Below are 22,397 nucleotides of genomic sequence, written 5' to 3' on the forward strand. Positions count from 1 at the left end.
CGAAAGAAACACGAGGAAGCTCTGAAATGGATTCTGAGGTTCGTCAGAGGAACAACCGACGTGGCTTTGACTTTTGAGAAAAGACAAGTCAAGAGGAATAACAGATCTGTGGATTTAGATTTTGCCCGTGCCCTGGATTCGGGGAGCTCCTTCACAGGTTATGTGTTCAACTTTGCGGATTATGACATTAGGTGGACTTCTCGCTAAGGTGAAAATTTATTGACTATGGCTCTAAGGGAAATCGATTTAATTTGGAATTGACACTAACTCGCGATTTTCGTGATACTCCATGTGTTTGCAAGGGCATGTAGATAGGGGCGGACGCCCATACTTACGAGGAAATTGCCTACTGGTGCTTGGAAGAATCAGGCCACCATGCAGGTGTACAACTACCGATGTTCCGAGCTACGAAGCATATCTCGATGCTCGGATAAAGCTGATCGGGCTCGCGGACAATGCCCTAGAGCTTTTATGTTCTTCAGTGTTGTAGCTGAGTACCCAACCCTCGATCTGGACTTGTTAAAAACCTTAGTGAGAACCCTAGAGAGTTTGTGAAATCTATCATTCAAGAGAGTTGAGAGCAGGAGAAATTCCCATTCTATCATTGGTTCTTGTGGGTTTAGTTGTTATCAAGGATTAGACAGTGCCTAATGTAAGTGTTTCAAACAATTGGAATTTTCTCTTTGTTGATCATAATATTGGGGTGTGATTCAAACTCCCCTGCGACATGAAAGCACGTGAGTCCCGCTTCACGATGAGCGGGAGGGGGTTTCAAGGGGGCAGCACTTGTTGGACATCAGAGGGTTTTTACGATTTAAGCCCATAATTTTTCATTAGTAGTTTGGGCTTGGACTTATGAATAGCTACTGATATATACATTTTTTTATGCTTGTAATTGAGTGATGTAACGAGAGGTGCAATGTGCTAATTATAGTAGAATCCTCTGCTAGACATAGTCCTAGTTTAAGAGTGAATAAGGATAAAATCTTGTGTTTCAATTTTTCTCTTTCTCGCTCGTTTTACTTCGCTGTGATTGTGTGTTGATCCTAACATTTGGTACCAGAGCGAGATTTGAAGTTAGGGTTTTCTTGGTGAAGAGAGATTCAAAAAATCGAGTCTTGGGAAGATGTCAACCGGTTAATCATGGATTGAAGTAGAGAAATTTGGAGAAAAAAGTTTTGAGTTATGAAAGTTGAAGATGGAGGCTTTGCTCGTGGATAAAGATCTGTGATAAGTGATCAAAGAAGATAAAACTGAGGTGATTATCAAGGAGAAGGCGAAGGAGGAGGAAATTAAATTCCATTAGACTTGTTTTATCTGTAGCAGCTGTATACAATTTGGAGATAGAGTAGTTCGATATAAAAATAGCTTTCCTATATAGTGACTTGGAGGAGAATATTTACATGAAGCAACTAGATGGGTTTGTCGTCAAAGGAAAAGAAGATTTTGTTCGCAAACCGAACAAGTCTTGGTATGGCCTGAAACAATCTCCAAAAATGTGGTAGCAGAACTTTGATTCCTATTTCTTGAAACTTGGTTTTGTTCACTGTGATGCTGATCATTATGTTTATGTGAAGAGGTTAGATGATGATTTTGTTATCTTAACTTTATATGTTGATGATACGCTGTTAGTTGGGAATAATATGAGAATGATTAACACTGTGGAAAAACTATTAGCAAAACAGTTTGAGATGAAAGATCTAGGCCTAAAAAACTTCATCTTGGGCATGCAGATAAAAAGAGAGCGTGAGAATAGAAAGTTGTGGCCAAGTCAAAAGAAATATGTTGAAAGCGTGTTTAAAAAGTTAAACATGACAGACTATAAACCAGTGAAGACCCCATGTCTACAAGTTCTAAGTTATCAGAGCTCTAGTTTCCTAAGACTGAAGATGAAGTTGAAGAGATGGTAGCAGTTCCATATGCAAGCTCGGTGGGGACCTTAATGTGTGCCATGGTGTGTACTCGTGCAAATATTGCGCATGCAATGGGAGTATTGAGCATATATATGTCCAATCCGGGGAAATAGCATTGAATAGCTACAAAGAGGGTGCTTTGTTATCTTCGCGGTACGTCTGATTTTGAGTTATGCTATGAATGCGTGAAAAGCTCAAAGAGAAAGCAAGCGTTAGAACTAAAGTGTTTTATTGATGCTGATTGGGGAGGCAACCTTGATAGTAGGAGGTCGACCAGCGGATATGTCATTTCCTTATTCGGCGGAGCTGTGAGTTGGATGAGTAAGAGACAGAACACGGTTGCTTTATTTACTACTAATGTAGAGTACATGGCTCTTACTCACGTTGCTAAGGAAGTGATCTGAATGAGCAGATTATGTAAAGAGCTTGGTTTTACACAAAGAAGAGTGAAGATTGGGTGTGATAGCCAGAGTATTATATTCTTGGCTAAGAATCTTGCATTTCATACAAAAACAAAACACATCGACATACAATATCACTTCATCCAAGAGAAAGTACAACAGAAAGATGTATTGCCGGAAAAAATTGACACACAATTGAATAGTGCAGATTTTTTTACCAAAAAGTTTTGAATGGTGTACAACTATGTTGGGTCTAAAGAAGCATGAGAAGTATTCACCAAGTGGGAGAATGTTGGGATGTGGTTCATGCTCCCCTACGACAGGAAAGCACGTGGATCCCACTCCACGCCGAGCGAGCAGGGGTCCGGGGGAGCCGCCTTGATCGGGTCTCAAGACACCAGAGGACTTTTACGATTTAAACCCATAATTTTTCATTAGTAGTTTGAGCTTAAGCTCGTGAATAATTACTACTATATACTCTTTTTCACTTGTAATTGAGTGGTATAATGAGAGGTGCGAGGTGCTAATTATAGTGAAATTCTCTATTGAATGTAGCCCTAATTTAGGGGTGAACCAAGATAAAATCTTGTATCTCAATTTTTCTCTTTGTTGCTCGTTTTACTTCGTTGTGATTGTGCGTCGATCTTAACATATAGTAGAACGATCTTATTAATTTCTGCCGTGTGGAGTAGGCGCACTGCCGAACCTCGTAAATCAATTGTGGTCGGATTTCATTTTACAGTTTATTTCTTACTCGAATCGCATCGTTTGTTTGCTCTTCCCCGCTAGTCCCAAGAGATAACATACCAAACTATTTGCCTCTTCAAACTCTCTTGAGTCATATAGTCAAAAGTAATCCCATGCCATTTTCAACGATTAAGCATGGAATGCTTTTGCCCCTTAGATGACAAATAGCATATTCAAGCTCTGAGCTTCGACCTTGACGATGCCCACTGATATGAAAGCATTGCAGAGTTCACAAGTTGCGTCAATTCGATGACTCGGCTTTGCTGTTCTATCTTATCAGCTACTTGCCAAGGTAACAATTAGTCTCGTAAAAAAATTTATTGAGTGACACATTTTGTCGCAATGGTCCCGTGAATCGATTAAAAGTTTGCAGAATTGCAGTACAGGATAATAAAGCATCACTCCTGAATATTTTCTGCTGATTGTACGACAATTATGATAATTGAGGAACTGATACAAAATGACCTATAACTTCCTATACGCAACGTTCATTACCTCATGAGAAAACCTGAACCTAGCAACAACAATGCTAAGGAAAGAAAAGCCGACAGTGTAGTGACTGATCGTGGAATGCGTCCTTTGTCCGTCCTCAATACCATCCCTTCAATCACAGGGTAGGTCATCGCTAAGATGAAAAACGACAGAACAATCTGCATAAACAGTTCGTCGCCGCCTCCCAAGGTAAGAACTCTGGCGACTCCTACAATGAACGAAGCCATGTTCAATATCACTAGAGTCACCATTGGGGCCAGAAACAGTATGGACGTCTGGAAATCGAATATCCCCATCTCGTATCTCTTGGATTGCTCATCATCGTCAACCTTATTAGTAGGCAAGAAGCTAGCTCTTCTCATGCCGATCTGCGTCATAACAGCATCTATGGTTCCGTATACATGACTAGTTGTTGACTTGATCATCCAGATTCGTTGCTCGTTCAAGAATGTTTGGACTGTATGGCCACTGGCAACCACTTCATGGAGATGCTTACAAAGTGATGATAGGAAGATGAAGGCAAATAGCATGATATATGAACTTGAAACCTGAACATGAAGAAATCATTGATTCACTCTCCCAGAGATAATGAAGGCACTGAGAATGTAACAGTTCTAGAGCTAGGAGTCAAAACTTACCTCAGGGTATATGGAGATGCCATTCACTAGACAGATCTGAGGAATAGTAGCGAAGCAGCAAATTGGCAAGCAATAGAAGGGAAAAAGTGCAAGTTGAGCATAGCACATGCTCTGAAGGATGGGCATCCTCAACGAGCCATAGACCAGAGGACAAAACCTCGAGATGCCGACTTTCGACAACCCGGAGCTCCATCTCGTGCCTTGAATCAACAGGTCATTCAAATTCGTGGTCGCGGTGCCTAAAAATTGCGGCTTTGGCGGGTTGTAAAACACTGAAGTCCAGCCATTGCAGTGTAAGGTAAAACCTGTGAAATAGTCTTCCACCACAGAATAGTACATGAAGCCCACCTGAGATCATGCCAACAAAACTCAAATGAAGAAAGAATGTAGTCATCTATACCAAACAACAAGGACTCATTGTAATTATACTTGCCTCTTGACCCCATTTTGTGCCATTTTCATAGCCACAAGAGGCTAACAGTTGGGTTTCTTTCCTTAATGCTGCGGAGTCACCAGCAAAGGTGTCCTTGCTTGGCTTCTCTTTTCGCCAAAGATGTTTGATGAATTCATTCGAATGGCCAAAGAGTTTCTTTAAGTCCATGAGATCAGAACCTGTTAGATTCGCAGGAAAACGAGTGAATTCATTCATTACTGCATTTATTTTTTCTACCATACTTTCTTGTAATAAAAAAAAGGTCACGAGCATCGATCTACTTGCCTTCCTGTGTGGGTTTACGATACAAGGATTCTCTCTTAATGTAAAAGCAAGTACCAGATAAAATAGGTCCCTTCAATCCATCCATTCCATACCAACATGTCTGAAACAGAGCACATATCATTTGCACTTGATAAGATAGGAATCTCTAGAGGCACATTAAAAAAAAAAAAAAAACCATATGTTAAGTTCATTTACCCAAAAGTATGATCTGATCTTGCTATCGTAGATGTCGTTCTCACTGATGTTATGAAATCTCTGAGGAAATTGAACCAGCGATAGCGAACGGGATAATCTCGGATCCAAATGGAAACACATCGCCTGCCGAGCCGAAGAATGGTCGTTGCAATACATGTCGCAATCCAACAGTAGAATGTATGGCGAGTTGCTTATTACTCCCGATACCCGAAGCTGCACGGGACGAGCAACAGTGAATTATTATCGAATGGACATGGAAGAAGAATCTGGTTTTGAATGTGAAATGTGGAATGGCGTACAAGAGCGTTGAGAGCTCCAGCTTTGAAGTGATGGTGATGAGAAGGTCTCTTTTCTCTCGAGACGTATATAAGCTGAGGCATGGGCTCTTGGTGGGCTTGCACAACTTCATCAATGACATCTCCTCGGACCACCTGTCGCATCCATTGATTTTTGTCATGTACATTGAAACTTATGTCTCGCAAGTTTTCTTTACTAGAGCCTATTCTTAGCTCACTTATTTAAATTTGTTAAATCGAGTTAAAGCCTTAGAAATTGCAAATTCCCAATTCAAAATTTAGAATTACCTCGATGGTAGGCGGATGGTCTTGGCCAGTGTGGCTCGAGTCACCTCGGTGCCTCTTTCGATGCTCACTTACTCGTTCTTTGAACAACTCATACTTTTCCTAAAAAGAAGAAAAATAGTTAGATCAATATAAGCAAAGTACGCCACATTAATACTGCCCATGCATTGAATCGAAGAGTGTGAATGGAGTGGTTAATTGCTATTACGCTCCTCCACCATCGGCAACTTGCATTAGAAGTTACAACTGATAAGTAGCGCGGAAAAAAAATGAGAAGTTGTTCTTGTTAATCTCCGAGTTTTTACTATTTTTCTAATAAAATTTATAGCAATTTCAATTTTCAATCAAGGCTTTCTATTTGCACAAAATGTTTAATCTAGTCCCTGCTAGATAAAATCCAATCAATTTCAACTGACGTGGCTATCAAAGACGCTGGAGTGTGACGTGAATTAAATATTGCTACATGCAACCACATGGATAATACTCAATTGGCGGATACGTGTAAAAGCCAACTTTATAATACACAAGGCATCACACTTTGAGATCTCAAATCGTCGGGAGTAAATAGTTATGCCGATCGCGTTGCATCATTCTTCAACATAAAATTAAATAAGAAATCGCTTCCCTAAAATAATTTAAGCTATTCCCTTACCAAAAAAAAAAAATTTTTAAGCTATTGGAATATGACCGGACGTATATAACAGGTTTTTATTGACATGAAGACTAATTTTACGACAAAGGCACTTAAGTGAGACGGGGAGAAATTATTCAGAAAGTCATCAACCTTTTGCACTTTAACTAATTCGGTAGTGAACCTTTTGATTTTGCTAATTGAGTCATAAATCTTATGAAACTTTGCCAATTAAATCCATCTGGCTAATTTTAATCGGAGATCGCTAATATGGATGTCGGTTGGTGCCACGTAAAATAGTTGATGATGACGTTGATAATTTTTTTATTTTTTGTTTTCTTTTTCTTTATCTCTTTTCCTTTTTTCTGTCAACTTCGGCAAGGGCCATAGATCGTCATCGGCCACTAGGTGAGGGCCGGGACGCCCTCGCCGGTCACTAGCGAGGGCCGTGACCCTCGCCTGCTGCTAGCAATTCACGATGTACGGGCGAGGGTCGTGAGGCCCACGACCCTCGCCCGTGATCAGCAAGGACTTTTTGGCCCTTGCCTAGTGGCTGACCCGGCCTCACCGGATTTGACAGAATAAAAAAGTAAGTAAAGAAAGAAAAAAGACGGGAAAAACTCAACATATATTTTTATAAAAAATTATAAAGTTCTTTCGCGCCAGCGCCGGTCATGTCACGTAGGACATACAAGGTCCACATCGTTGAATTTCGGTTAAACTTGGTCAGATGAACTCAATTGACAAAGTGTGAATTTTTAAGACCTAATTGATAAAATTAAAAGATTTAGAACTAAATTGACCAAAGTACCATAGATTTACGATTTTTTGGACAATTTTTTCAAGTGAGAGAGCTCAATGAATACGAGTAAAAAGACCTTTAAGTCATTAAAGGAAGGCACCGTTTAACATTCAAATGTACCACAATACCATTCAAATGTACCACGATACCATTTTTAATAGAAAGTGGAAGGGCAGGCATACGGACATAAGATCACCGAAAGGGAAAAGCGTACCTTGACTTTCTGCTTCTCTGAGTCAAACTCGGTCTCGGAGCTCATACCAATCCCCTCATCATCCTCTTCTTCCCTAAAATATGCCTTTGGACACCTCGTCTTTACTCCATACCTCTTACAAAAGGGCAGCCACCATCTCGCGAAATCGTAAGCCTCCCTCATCCCATTCAAAGTCAGCGGCGAGCCGCCGTCGTCCGAGAGGTACACGTGGAGCTTCTTGGCCGGATAGTCGAGCGCCATCGCCGACACCACCGTGTTCATCACATCCACAGTCGGCTCCTTCTCCGGGTCCACAGTGCACACGAACACGTCGATGGCCGGGAGCTTCTCGTCCTCCGGCAGTCACCCGGGGAAGGCGGCCCTTCTCACGGGCCGCCACTGGTAGGCTTGGTTGAGCAGCCATAGGAAGGACAGTATGAGCTCGGCAAGGAAAATGAGGAGCCACGCTAAAGTTGTGGCTTTGTTTCTCGGATCTTCTCCATGGAAGAAAAAAGAAGCTCTGTAGTAGAGAAGAGCGGACAGAGCTGCGGCATGAAGGAGCGTGTGCGTCCGGTTGATGATGACTGATTTTGTGAGGACGTGGCAAAGATTGAGAGGGCCCGAGGGATGCTCCATATGGTGTGATCGGTTCTCGATAGAATTCTTCTGCTATGAAGAGGAAGAAGCTCTCCAGGGTTCTTAGTACATAGTGCTATCTGTACCCCACATATATGTTAAATATTTATGTACATTTATATATTGTTTGTCCATAGTAGTAGGTTTGGACAAGATTAAGTTGACTGATGGATGGATAATCGCCCTCAAATGAAAACCTAACCGTGTGGCGGCTGTTGTGCACGTAAACCATTCTTTCGCGACACGTTGTGATATCCTCTTTCTATCTTACGGCGGAGGATCACCGGTGGCACATTCTACCTACCCGTTACCACTTAAAATACGTCCGACCACCCCTCGCCCGCATCGCTATCATTCATTGTTGAGTCTTGCCTCTTACGGTCTTACACCTTACTCGTCCGCCCCCTTGACTTTTGGTTCCAATAAGTGCGTGCAAGAAGATTACTAATGGTAAATTTTCTTGAAAAGCACAACAAGATCTTAAAGTTTATAAGAGAATAAAAAAAAATCAGGTAATTTTGAGTGACTGAAAAAGAGAGGTGATTTTATGAGCATATGTGTGTTCATTTGAATGGGCCACCTCCTCTGCTGTTTCCGGTGTTTTTGTATATTTATGGACCAAGTGTTGGATGGTCTTGGACTCACCAGCCCCTTCCACATTCGACGTAAAATTACCTCAAAAATTTCCGCATCACAAATCGAATCCTGGGTCGGCGCTGCAACAACCCGCATCACTTGTTAGTAAACTGAGTTCTGATATCGGTATTGAGTGGTTTTAAACCTCTCTCATCTCAAATGCTAGCTCAAATGATAAAATTTCTCGTTATATTTATAAATCGATCATCAATCCTTTTCACATTCGACGTGAAATAACCCCAATACTAAAGGCCATATTGGTTACTTGTTTGATAGGATTACGTTGTTATAATATTTTTTAATCCTGGACATTTTTTGTCTCATTCAATGACGTGAGTTGAGATGGTCTGAACAGCCTCAATTTTCTACGGTGGAATTTGACTCAGCAGACACACGAAAAGTCTGAAAATGATTGCCATCATAGTATAATCCTCCTCTTTTTCTTTTTCTTTTTCTTTTTTCTCTCGGCCACTCTCCGGCCTTGTCCTTATGTGAAACATGCAAACCATTTCTCTATGAAAATTTAAGTTGTAAAGAGACAAGCAGAATTGCACTCTTTTCCACGTACAAGCGGGGCCTGTTGTGTGAAATATAAGGATATAGGCGTAGCCACATCGATGAAACATTTTCATATAGAGAAGAGTAAGTAAAAGAGGGCGCCCCAAAGTCAAACTTGTGACTCATGACAACCGTGCTATGATACTGTGACACTCGCGTTAACTCATTCGATAAAACTTTTGACCAAATCATATTGAGCTTTATAATTTTGTCTTACGGACACTCGACATTAAATCATCTGAGCACGCTTAATTATTTGATCGTCAAGACGCATCCTATGAGTCAACTTCCATTTCACTCATATAATCCTATCAATCTTTCCATATTCAGCTCTTCATTCGATTCACGTTTCATCTGCATAAAAGACACTTGTGTCTTTGAAATATTTTTAGAAAAAGGAAAAAGAGTGAATTGATTGCAAAGGCTTGAGATGAACCATACAATTCTCCAGCTTAGGTTTTCGAAACAAAACTTACCTACGGTCTTTCCTTCGGACAAGGGTCATCTATTATCATCACTTAGTACCCAAGAAAGCATGAACTTAGATACAACAATGCCGAGGAAATTACGGTCGACACTAAAGTAGCTGATCGTGGAACGCGTCCTTTGTCCGTCCTTAGTACCATCCCTTCGATCACGGGGTAACTCATCACTGTGACAAAAAGAACCAGAACCATCTGCATCAGCAATTTGTCCCAACCTCCCAGAACAAGCGCCCTAGTGATTCCTCCAACAAAGGAAGCCACGTTCAATGTCACTGCAGTTGCCATCGGAGCCAAGAACATTACGGATGTCTGGAAATCGAACAAGCCCATCTCGTATCTCTTCGATTGCTGGTCGTCGGCAGCCTTGTTCGTCGGCAAGAAGCTGGCTTTTCTCATGCCAAGTTGCTTCAGGATCGCATCCATTGTTCCGTACACGTGACTAGTCACCGACCTGATCATCCACATCCGTTGCTCGTTTACGAATGTTTGAACCGAGTGACCGCTCGTGACAACTTCATACAGGTGCTTCCAGAGCGATGAAACAAACACCAAGGAAAATACCATGGAATATGTACTTGAAACCTGGCGGATAGAAATAAGACTAGAGTGATTTTTGACTATGTACTAATCTAGAGCTTAAGAGTGTCAAGTTACCTTTGGATATATGGCGACGCCATTCAATAGACAGATCTGAGGAACAGTGGCAAAGATGCAAAGGGGCAAGCAATAGAGTGGGAAAAATGCAAGTTCGGCGTAGCACATGCTTTGCAATATCGGCATCCTCAGCGAGCCGTAAATCAGAGGACAGAATCCAGAGAAGCCGACTTCGGCGAGCCCTGAACTCCATCTTGTACCTTGAATCAGGAGGTCGTTCAAATTTGTTGTTGATGTCCCCACAAACTGTGGCCTAGATGGGCTATAATACACCGATGTCCATCCTTTGCAGTGCAACGTAAAGCCTGTGAAGTAGTCTTCTGCCACCGATTGATACAGGAAGCCCACCTAAATATCGGATAAACGAACGGTTGAAAGAATTACCTATGGCAAGTCAAAATGTTACTAATTATACTCACCTCTTGACCCCATTTGGTGCCACTTTCGTATTCACAAGAAGCTAAGAACTCGACTTCTTTCCTGAATGCTGCAGAGTTGCCGTGAATAATGCTCTTGCTTGGCTGGTCGTTCTGTTGGAGATACTTAATGAATTCTTTCGAATCGCCGAAGAGCTTTCTTAAGTCCATGGCATCAGTCCCTATCGAATTAGTGATGGATTTACCATTCAATGACTCTCTCTTGATGTAAAAACCGGTACCAGATAATCCGGGGCCCTTCAGTCCATCCATTCCGCACAATGATGTCTAAAACAAGGTCGAAATTCATATAAGTTAGAAATCATAGGAACTTTGTACACGCATAACCGAAAAATTTACAGTCTTTCATCATTTTCCTCACCCAAAAGTACGACCGCATTTTGCTATCGTAGATGTCGTTCTCGCTGATGTTATGGAATCTCTGAGGAAATTGGACAAACGATAGCGACGGAGATAGTTTCGGATCCAAGTGGAAGCACATTGCCTGTCTCGCCGAAGAAGGATCATTGCAGTACATGTCGCAGTCCAATACCAGAACATAAGGCGAATTGCTTGTCACTCCGGAGACTCGAAGCTGTGCAGTGGAAGGGCAAATATCCGAATCACCGATCAACGAGTCATTACAAAATTAGATTCCTTTGACAATTTTGCAAAGAAAGAGGATGTAAAGTTCGATTTTTTGTAGCATACAAGAGCATTCAGAGCTCCAGCTTTGAAGTGATGATGGTGGGAAGGTCTCTTTTCCCTGGCGACATATACAAGCAGAGGCATGTCTTGTTGGTCTGCTTGCACAACTTCATCGGCGGAACTTCCTCGGATCAACTACAACAATATAATTTGTAAGACACGTGTTGATTTAAATGCATATACGACAGTCAAGTTCCATAAACAAAAGGAAAACTAACAAGATTTATAAGTACCTCAACTGTAGATGGATGATCCCGACTACGAAGACTTGAGTCTCCGCGGCACCTAGCTTTGTATCCATTTACTCGTGCCTTAAATAACTCATACTTCTCCTGCAAAAAATAATAATGAATAACTCACACTTATTTATTATTATTATTATTTGATCCATGGACTGTGTGAAATTGTGGAAGACCAACCTTGACTTTCCGCTTCTCCGAGTCATACTCATCACTAGATCTCACGTCAACTCCATCGCCATCCTCTTCTTCTTCATCATCCATGAAATAAGCTTTTGGACACCTCGTCTTTATCTCGAACTTCTTGCAGAACGGCAACCACCACCTCGCGAAATCGTACGCCTCCCTCATCCCGTGCAAGGTGAGCGGTGAACCCCCATCGTCCGACAGATACACGTGGACCTTCTCTGGTGGATAGTCGAGCGCCATCGCCGATATCACCGTGCTCATCACCTCCACGGTCGGCTCCCTGTCGGGGTCCGCAGTGCACACGAACACGTCGATCGGCGGAAGCTCGCCGTCTTCGGGCAACCTCTCGGGGAAGGCGGCCCGTGTGACGGGTCGCCACCGGTAGGCTTGGTTGAGGAGCCATGAGAAAGACAGCATGAGCTCGGCTAGGGATATGAGGAGCCAAGCCAAGGCCGGGGGTCTGTCTGCGGGATTCATCTCAGTGAAGAACAAAGAAGCTCTGTAGCGGACGAGGACGATCAGAGCTATGGCATGGACGAGCATATGTGCACGGCTGATGAGGATGGATTTTGTGTTGACGCGGCAAAGGGAGAGAGGTCGTGAATGGGGCTCCTCCATAGTTTGTAACCCTAAAGCTGTTCTTGCGAATTGTGTAGGAATACGAGGAGGCTGTCCAAGATTCATTTTCATGCTATGCTAGTGTTTCTTATGGATATCATAAACACGCAATCAAGATTCATTCGTGCACGTAATTTTCCTTGCGCACCACTACATCTTGCTCCCCACGGGAACGGGGGGCCAGCTGCTTTACGATTCCAGACAAAACCGGCTGCTCTTCGACTTTTCAAACTTTTAATATTTGTTCGTGATCGATCAGTTGGGCGAACGATCTTGACGTCTTGACTGGAGCTCGGTCAAATGTTCTTTTGTTTAGGAGGACCACCTTCGTCCGTGAGCCTCTTACCTGTATGTTATTTACGTATATAATAGCATCGACAATTCATAAAAATCAATCATGATTCGTCAAGCGTAAATAATACGTGACATGAGTTCACTCGTGCCCAAATCAAAGCCAAATATTTTTTCCTTCACAAACAATGGGGGAAAATTATATATAAAAAAAGGAAGTCATAAACTTATTGCATTGACTATAGTCACTGGTGGCCCTCGGGCCGGACATCGGACGAAGCTCGGTGGGGCCAGTGGATCCTGGACTATAAAAAAAAAAAAAACTTATTGCATTCGTGTCAATTCAATATTAAACCTTTTAATTTAACCAATTCGATCATAAACCTTTTAACAATATGTCAATTAAGTCATTTCGATTAATTTTAACTAGAAATCGCTAACATAGACGTCGGTCGAGTCCGATAGGCTTGATCCTAGTGCAAGTGTTGATAAGAGGAAGGACAAATCAGTTCAACTGGGAATATAGACTACTTATCTTGGATTGCCTGAAGCTCTAATCAGCCCATCCAAAAATCCGTCTAGCCCTTTGTCCTAGGGCTTCTAATGCACCTGCGGATTGGGTCACGAAATCTCATAGTAAAGAAACATTTTTTCCACCAGAAAAAAAAAGTCAAACCCAACTCCAAATGACCCCTTGCCTGGTTGATCGATGGGAGTTCCTTGAGGAAGATCAAGCCCATGTGGGGATCCCATCCCAGCCCGATTGATCCACCAGGCTTTGTGTTTCGGAGTTAATTCGGGCCTGGGGCCCGATCCGCATTTAGTCCGGGAGGTTTGATTCTAATCTCCATTTTTTTTTTAAATTCTAATCTCAAACCTACAATTGGTAGGCCAGGATAATAATGCATCACTTCTAAATATGTTCTGCAGAGAGTACAACAGCAATGTCCATTATTATTACATGAGAAAGCTTGAAGCCAGCAACAACCATGTCCATTATTATTACATGAGAAAGCTTGAACCCAGCAACAACAATGCCAAGGAAAGAATGGCTGACTGTATAGTGACCGATGGCGGAATGCGCCCTTTGTCCGTCCTCAATGCCATCCCTTCGATCACAGGGTAGCTCATCACCAAGACGAAAAGCGACAGAACAATCTGCAAGAACAGTTCTTCCCAGCCTCCCGAAATAAGAACTCTAGCGAGTCCTCCGACGAACGAAGCCGTGTTCAATATCACTAGCGTCACCATCGGAGCCAGAAACATTACCGACGTTTGAAAATCGAATATCCCCATCTCGTATCTCCTGGCTTGCTCGTCATCGTCGACCTTGTTGGTAGGCAAGAAGCTCGCTCTTCTCATGCCGGTTTGCGTCATAATCCCGTCCATGGTTCCGTACACATGACACGTTGTTGACTTGATCATCCACATTCGTTGCTCGTTCAAGAATGTTTGGACGGAATGGCCACTTGCCAGGACTTCGTAGAGATGCTTACAAAGCGATGATAGGAAGTTGAAGGCAAAGAGCATCATATATGAACTTGAAACCTGAACATGAAGAAATCATTGATTCACTCTCCCAGAGATAACGAAGGCATTGAGAATGCAACAGTTCTAGAGCTAGGAGTCAAAACTTATATACCTCAGGGTATATGGAGATGCCATTCACTAGACAGATCTGAGGAATAGTAGCAAAGCAGCAAATTGGCAAGCAATAGAAGGGCCAAAGTGCAAGTTGAGCGTAGCACATGCTCTGAAGAATGGGCATCCTCCATGTGCCATAGATAAGAGGACAAAACCTTGAGACGCCAGCGTGCGACAACCCGGAACTCCATCTCGTACCTTGAATCAACAGGTCATTCAAGTTCGTCGTTGCGGTCCCTAGAAACTGCGGCCTCGACGGGTTATAATACACAGACCTCCAGCCTTTGCAGTGCAAGGTAAAACCAGTGAAGTAGTCTTCTGCCACGGAATAGTACATGAAGCCCACCTGAGATCATAGCAACCAAAAGTCAGATAACAAGCAGAAAAGAAGAATCATTTAGCAAATGGCAAGGATTAAGCGTAATATTTCTTTTAATTATACTTGCCTGCTGACCCCATTCTGTGTCATCTTCATAGCCACAAGAAGCTAAAACTTGGGTTTCTTTCCACAACGCTGCAGAGTCGCCAGCGATGGAGTTCTTACTCGGCTTCCCGTTTCGCCAAAGATATTTGATGAATTCATTCGAATGGCCAAACACTTTCTTTGAATCCTCGAGACCGAAACCTGTTAGATTCAGAGGACAACGTGCGAATCAGTTCATTACTGCACTTACATTCTTGAAAAGAAAAAAAAAAAAAGTCTTTGTGGATCAATCTACTTTCCTTCTTGTATGGATTTACGATACAAGGACTTTCTCCTGATGTAGAAGCAACTCCCAGATAAAACAGGTCCCTTCAATCCATCCATTCCATGCCAACATGTCTGAAACAGAGCCAAAATCATTAGATAACGAAAGAAAATTTGCACTCTAGTGCACAATAAAAAAAACTCCTTATAATTCTTTTCGCGTACCCAATATGCCCATCTGTGCTTGCTGTCGTAGATGTCGTTCTCACTGATACCCCGAAATCTTTGAGGAAATTGAACCAACGTTAGCGACGGAGATAATCTCGGATCCAAATGGAAACACATCGCCTGTCGAGCCGAAGATGGGTCGTTGCAGTGCATGTCGCAATCCAACACTAGAATGTACGGCGAGTTGCTTATTACTCCCGATACCCGAAGCTGCACGGGATGAGCAACGGTGAATTATTATCGAATGGACATGGAAGAAGAACTTGGTTTTGAATGTGAAATTTGGAATGGCGTACAAGAACGTTGAGAGCTCCAGCTTTGAAGTGATGGTGATGGGAAGGTCTCTTTTCTCTTGAGACATACACAAGCTGAGGCATGGGCACTTGGTCTGCTTGCACAACTTCATCAGTGAGATTTCCTCGGACAACCTGTCCCATTACCTTGACTTGTGTGATACACATGAGGCATGTCCTAAAAAGAATTCTTGCTAAGGCCTATTCTCAGCTCATTGAATTAAAATTTGTTAAATCGAGTTAAAGCCTTAGAAATGGCAAATTCCAACTTTAAATTTAGTATTACCTCGATGGTAGACGGGTGGTCTCGGCCACTGTGGCTCGAGTCACTGCGGTGCCTCTTTTGATACTCAATTACCCGTTCCTCGAACAATTCATACTTCTCCTAAAAGAGAAAAACAGCTAGATTAACCAAGCAAGTCACATAACATGAAGATAATTAACTAAGATAATTTTAAGGAGAGAATCTATGTTAAAATTTTCTTGTTCACCTTGTCTTAAATTTGGTTTTTAAAATTTTAAAGTGAGAAATTTGCTCCGTTTTATGCCTAGCTTTGTGATAGTCCAATCAATGACCCCTCATACATTAAGTTTGGGTCATGATTAATCAAATTCAATTGATGTTTTAAGGGATTTTTATTGAATTAATTGACATTGGTTATGTAATCACTTTACCATTCAACTTATTGACAAGCAAGTGATTACGATTCCAATTGATGCAAATGTGGTCAACGATCAAAACCCCATAAAAATCAAAGTTCAGGGACAAAAAAAAAAAAAACTTGAAAATGTTTTCTAAATTAGCTCTAAACCGTCAAAAATGGTCCAATTTTTTAACACAGCCCTGCCTTTTCTTCTTTTCGGCGTTAACTAGTATAACACTGTACAATGTGCAACATGGAAATTCGTAAAACGACTTGAAGTATAGGGGTCGTGGATACGAAAGCGATTTTTAAAGATGATTGTCACAACCCTCGCGACCGACCGGTGGAGGCAAATAAGGAGTAAATATAAAAGAGAAAGTAAAGAGAAAAAAAAAGAAAGCAAAAAATTTACAAAACTCATCCACGTTAGCGTCGGTTGTGTCACCTAGAACGATCGGCGCCGACTAGACCGCCACATTAGCTATCTCCGCCCAATAATAGCCCGAATGACTAAATTGACAAATCATCAAAATGTTTAAAATTAAATTGGCAAAATATCAAAAGATTTAGAAGTCAATTGACACAATTGAATATTTTAATACTAAATTAACCAAATTAAAAAATTTCTAGACTAAATTAGTATAAATATAATAAGTTTAAGATTTTTTTGGTAATTTGCCCGGCATATGGATATAAGAACGCCCTAAGGGAGGGCGTACCTTGACTTTCTGCTTCTCCGAGCCAAACTCACTCCCATAGCTCATACCAATCCCCTCATCATCCTCTTCTTCCCTAAAATATGCCTTCGGACACCTCGTCTTTATTCCATACCTCTTGCAAAAGGGCAACCACCATCTCGCGAAATCGTAGGCCTCCCTCATCCCATGCAACGTCAACGGCGAGCCGGCATCGTCCGAGAGATACACGTGGAGCTTCTCCGGTGGATAGTCGAGCGCCATCGCCGACACCACCGTGTTCATCACATCCACGGTCGGCTCCTTATCCGGGTCTGCCGTGCACACGAACACGTCGATGGCCGGGAGCTTCTCGTCCTCCGGCAGTCGCTCGGGGAAGGCGGTCCGCGAGACGGGCCGCCACCGGTAGGCCTGGTCGAGCAGCCACAGGAAGGATAGTATGAGCTCGGCGACGGAAATGATGCGCCATGCTAAAGTTGTGGCTTTATTTCTTGAATCATGTTCCCGGAACAAGAATGAAGCTCTATAGTAGAGAAGAGCGGACAGAGCTGCGGCATGAATGAGCATGTGCGCGCGGTTGATGATGACTGATTTTGTGTGGACATGACAAAGATTGAGAGGGCCTGAGGGATGCTCCATTCTTGAAAGAATTCTTCTGATACGAAGGGGAAGTTCTCCAAGATTCCTAGTACTTAGGGTTTTGTGTACCCCCATATATACATATACATGAACCTATGGGCATATGTATTAATCTAGATTAGCAGGTTTGGAAGAATTAGGTGGACCAAAGTGGACATGCCTAGAAAATCTTGCTCCTAACAATGGCGGCTGATCTCCATGTAAACCAACATCCACTTCTAGCATCATTTAATTCCGAACCGTATCACTCCTTACCCGTCGGCCGGCGCTGATCTCGTTTTAATAAATGCGGGGAGTCGGAAAATTTCGAAAGGATGATGAACCAAAAGTCTTCGAAAAGTAAATCAAGTGATTCCATTACCATGATGAAGGAATTTTAACATAGATCTTTCTTGTACTTGCATGACAATTGGTTCTGATGTGAAAAATAAAGTTGATATACTTTTGTTCTATACACACGACTAGCCACCGATCTGATCATCCACGTCCTTGGTTCGTTTATGAATCTTTGAACCGAGTGACCACTCGCAACGACTTCATACAGGTGCTTGTGCTTGCAGAGTGATTGAACAAACACCTAGGAAAGTACCATGGAATATGGACTTGAGACCTGACCGATTCAGAGACAACTAATGTTACTCGGCATCTAGTTAGCCGAGTCAATAAACACCAAAACTAAATCCACCGTACAACAGATTCAGGCCCTGTTTGGTTCAGCATTCCAAATGAGCATTGGGACTTCAAAGTCCCTTGACCAAATACAAATGTTGTTTGGTTCATTTTTTGGCTCACTTTGGGGAGATGCAATTGCATCTCAAATGCTTTCGAAAGTCCTTTAGCCCAAAGTACCTCTAGAGGTACTTTGGGCTAAAAGACTTTTGCGAAATGCAACTAAATTTTTTATTATTTTAATTTTGTCACCTCCACTTGCCGCCGCCGCCCATTGGCCGCCGGCCGCCACCATCGCCGGCCGCCGTCGCTTGCTGGTCGCCGGCTACCGCCGCCTTTTTTTTCAAAGAGAAAAAACATTTTACAAAGTTCATTTTTCATCAAACAACATTTACGTCAAAGTTGTTTTCCAAATGTGTTTTTAAAATACACTTTACGAAATACTACTTGCATTTTGAAAAAGTCCTTTAGCCCAAAGGTATTTGCATTTTTTCAAAGTCCTTTAGCCAAATGCCGAACCAAACGGGGCCTCGGGTGCACAAAGGTCAAGTACATTATGATCGATTCTAAATAGGAATCTAATATGTTTTTTGCCAATGTACTAATCTAGAGCTTAAGAGTGCCAAGTCACCATCGGATAAGAACTGGGTTTCTTTCGAGATTGCTGAAGAGTCGCCGAGAACAACGTTCTTGCTCAGCTGGTGATTCAGCTAGAGATGTTTAATAAATTCTTTCAAGTTGCCAAATCGCTTTCTTTTAAGTCCATAACATTGGTCCCAATGAAGTTAGCAGGAGATAACATTAACGTCATTGTTACAGTGATAAAGGAAAGTAGTTTGTACTTCATTGATTAATGAAAGAACATTCTTTGCTTTTCACAATTTTTAGTAAGTAAATTTATCTATCGATTTGCATGCCTTCGAATATGGATTTACCATTCAATGACTCTCTCTCTTGATATAAAGGCCGGCACCAGATAATACAGATCTCTTCCATCTGGGCATTATCATAAGGATCATACCATTACGAAATATCCGGATAGAACCATAGCTACCATGCACCATCAACAACAAGAAAATCGAAGATAGGCAGGTCCATTGCAGGCGTGATTCTCTTGTAGTTTCAGCTATGAACATCCTTAGGCCCACATGCATAGTGCAAGGAAAGTAGCAAACATAGCTTGAACTCTTCCAGCCACCTAAGAAGAACATCTAAGGGTGCCTCTGTTTGGGGGAAATTTTCATGTTAAAAGAAAATACTTTTCAGGAAATCATTTTAAAGAAAAATGGTTATTTTTCATTTATTTGGTGATATGTGACCGAAATATTTTCTGGTATTTGAATCTCATATGGAAAACGATTTCAATCCTATTGCTTTATATCAAGGAAAAAATAGAATTTGTAATTTTTTTTCTTTTTTTTTCTTTTTCCCTTTTTTTCTTTTTCTTTTTTTAACTTCTTCCTCCACCACGAGGCCCGTCTACCGGCGGATGGAGAAGAAAACAGAAAAAGAAAGAAAATACAAAAAATACAAAATAAAATAAAAAAATAGAATATAAAAAATTAAAAAGTTCTAGAGCCTCAATTTCAGAATTTTTTTTTTACCTCTTTAGATTGAGAAATTTACTTTCCTAATTATATGCATGAATTTTCTGTTAACGGGAAAGTGTTTTCCGTTGATTATGTCATTTTATGACAAATCAAACAGGTGAAAGTCAGAAAAATTAATACCCAAAAACCACTTTCACTCAAACAAACTCACCCTAAGACTGTGAAAAAGGGTGGCTTTAACTTTGGACTAGGTGGAGCTTGACGGCCAAGGCTTGAAAATTCTCCATCGGTCCCAATGAGTCTAAGCATGACGAACCTAGAACGAGAAACATTGCCAGAGCTTATAACATATTCGCTCATGGCCAAGACCAAATCCCCATACCTATTGCTGTTGTTATCATAGTTGTTGTCAGGGAGGGTCTAAACCCACATCTTAGTCGGCTTGAGACACACCCTTTTAATAAAAGAGACTAATACCCCCAATAAAAATGTCTAGTTTAGAGATCAAAATAAATTGACTCCTTAATCGTTAACTCTAGAGCTTTTGTAATCAAGCTTTTCAAAAACTTCCGAAAGAATCACGTGACTAATGTGTCCATCTGTTAGAAAGTCCAATCCAAAAGCTTAAGTTAATAAATTATGGACCAACATGAATATATTAACTGATCTACACCACTTCGATTCTCTGATGTGGGATTTACGTAACACAACTCATTCACACATCGATTCTCCGATGTGAGACTTCTTTAACATAACTCACTCACACGTGTATCCTAACAATCTCCCCTTCACATATGAGCTCGGTGTTAGGTCCGCTCCCCATTAATTCAAGTATCATTCCACATCAACTTATCTCAAGTTAAATCTCCATCAAAACCCAACTTCATAACCATGAAGTCTACCTTTGAGCCCGCTCGATAACCGCATTGGGCACCAATGGTAGGCTATGATATCATGCTTAGTACTAGGTAAAAATACCAGATTAAGCGTGAGAGAGAGTGTTAAAGTAATTAAAAATTAAATGACACATTCATGTAACAGATTAAACTTTTAGAACAGTTGGTAGTGGTCCCACAAAATCTCACACCATCGACTAAAGCTTTATAAAACTTTGAATGCAGTTTTTTTTTAATTATTATTATAGTTTGAATAATATGGATAAGTTATTGGCTCTTCATCTGGATGTTTGAAAATTATTGAACATAAATTGAAAAAACGTTGTAACGTTTGTCGTCGATATAATGATGTATCGTCAGTGGATTCCATTCCTTTTCAAAGAAAATCAGATTTAATATGCCGTGCGCATCGCGGGCTTTTAACGAGTCGGTTTTTGACGGAGAAGAATGCCTCCCTCTCTTTTGATTCCAATGAGATCTATCTTCCAAAAGAGACTCCAGTTACCAATATGCCTGACATAAGATCGCTTATTACAATTTCCCGGAAAGCAAAGGACAAAAAGGAGAGGAAAAAAAGAAGAAGAATGAACTCGGCTCACAAAGTGAAGACTAGGAAACATAGGAGAAGTTATTATATAAAATTATTCAATGGCTGTGATGGTGTTCGTTTATATAAACCAAGTCTATATAACTATTTTCCAAAACGTAGTAGTTAAGGCTCCATTTGATTCTCGAAAAATGAGATATTTCTGGAAAATATTTTCCAAAAAGTTTCGAAGAAAATGACGATATTTTTCGGTATTTGGCTATAGCCTGAAAATGAATATGAAAATATTTTCTTCCGTTTGGTATGAAAAAAGAATTTTTTCAATATCGCCATCATTTCAAATGACATATTTTTATGGAAATTTTGCTATGTTATCTTTATATTTCATTGCCCTTTATATGTAAATATAATTTTATTTAATATAATATAATGATTCCTACATACCATTTGTAAATTAAGGATGGTAAATTACTAAAGCTCATCGATAAAATTTGAAAGAAATTGCTACCTTATTACTTTATCGTCATGTTGGTAAACTTATTGTAGTGCTATACTTGTAAATTGCGAAAAAAGTTGGTAATTTGCTAATTTGTTAAAATAGTAATAAATTCGTTATAAAATTTGGAGTTTACTAATGGAATATTGGTATGTAAAGTAGATATTCCACTAAGCAAACTTGTAAAATCTCAAGAAAAAGAGTTGATAATTCACTAATTTATTTGGGATGGGGATAAATTCCTCATAGAGCATCTAAGGTTGGTACTTTACCAACCAGACTTGTAAAATTTCAAAGCAGTTGGTAAGTTACTAATTTATCAGAGTATTGGTAACTAGATAGTATTGATAATTTATTTACTATACTTATAAAATTTCAGAGTAGTTGGAAACTTACTAAATCTTTTGTAAGTTTCAGATGTCTTTAAATTCATGATAATATTGGTAATTTGCTATCCGGTTACCTGATAATAAAGTTACAGATACTTTTTTGACAATAGGTATTTGAAATTTACCAACAAATTCCGAAACTAGGGAAAACTGTTCCTATTTTACCTTGATTAAAACCTAGGATCATCCCCGATCTTTACAAATCAAAATTACACATGAGAGAGAGAGAGAGAGAGAGAGAGAGAGAGAGGGGGAGGGAGGGAGGGAGAGAATTCATT

General features: G+C 40.8%; 2 protein-coding genes across 4 annotated transcripts; both read right to left on the minus strand.

Annotated features, from left to right (window-relative positions):
• Positions 1-3,518: 3,518 nt before the first annotated feature.
• LOC115743318 (cellulose synthase-like protein G2) lies at positions 3,519-12,560 on the minus strand. 3 transcript variants are annotated; one of them, XM_030678043.2, is made up of 8 exons: positions 7,333-8,009; positions 5,689-5,787; positions 5,404-5,535; positions 5,105-5,317; positions 4,910-5,009; positions 4,625-4,803; positions 4,192-4,539; positions 3,519-4,101 (listed from the first exon to the last, which is right to left on the minus strand). In XM_030678043.2, exons 1-8 carry the CDS (start codon positions 7,591-7,593, stop codon positions 3,553-3,555), a joined length of 1,881 nt encoding a protein of 626 aa, XP_030533903.1. In that variant the 5' UTR covers positions 7,594-8,009; the 3' UTR covers positions 3,519-3,552. The 3 variants fall into 3 exon arrangements, with proteins under 3 accessions (XP_030533903.1, XP_048130928.1, XP_030533901.2); XM_048274971.1 differs by lacking the exons at positions 4,625-4,803; positions 4,910-5,009; positions 5,105-5,317; ... (1 more) ...; positions 5,689-5,787; positions 7,333-8,009 and adding exons at positions 10,700-10,984; positions 11,079-11,291; positions 11,408-11,539; positions 11,638-11,736; positions 11,824-12,560; XM_030678041.2 differs by lacking the exons at positions 3,519-4,101; positions 4,192-4,539; positions 4,625-4,803; ... (3 more) ...; positions 5,689-5,787; positions 7,333-8,009 and adding exons at positions 9,553-10,208; positions 10,281-10,628; positions 10,700-10,984; ... (2 more) ...; positions 11,638-11,736; positions 11,824-12,560.
• Positions 12,561-13,633: 1,073 nt separating this feature from the next.
• Positions 13,634-17,626, minus strand: LOC115743317 (cellulose synthase A catalytic subunit 7 [UDP-forming]-like). The gene is made up of 8 exons (XM_048274977.1): positions 16,958-17,626; positions 15,881-15,979; positions 15,598-15,729; positions 15,296-15,511; positions 15,111-15,202; positions 14,832-15,012; positions 14,384-14,731; positions 13,634-14,289 (listed from the first exon to the last, which is right to left on the minus strand). The coding sequence occupies exons 1-8, from the start codon at positions 17,570-17,572 to the stop codon at positions 13,744-13,746; spliced, it is 2,229 nt and encodes a 742-aa protein (XP_048130934.1). The 5' UTR covers positions 17,573-17,626; the 3' UTR covers positions 13,634-13,743.
• Between the last annotated feature and the right edge of the window lie 4,771 nt (positions 17,627-22,397).

Source organism: Rhodamnia argentea, chromosome 1 (assembly GCF_020921035.1).
Source record: "Rhodamnia argentea isolate NSW1041297 chromosome 1, ASM2092103v1, whole genome shotgun sequence".
In the NCBI taxonomy this organism is placed as follows: domain Eukaryota; kingdom Viridiplantae; phylum Streptophyta; class Magnoliopsida; order Myrtales; family Myrtaceae; genus Rhodamnia; species Rhodamnia argentea.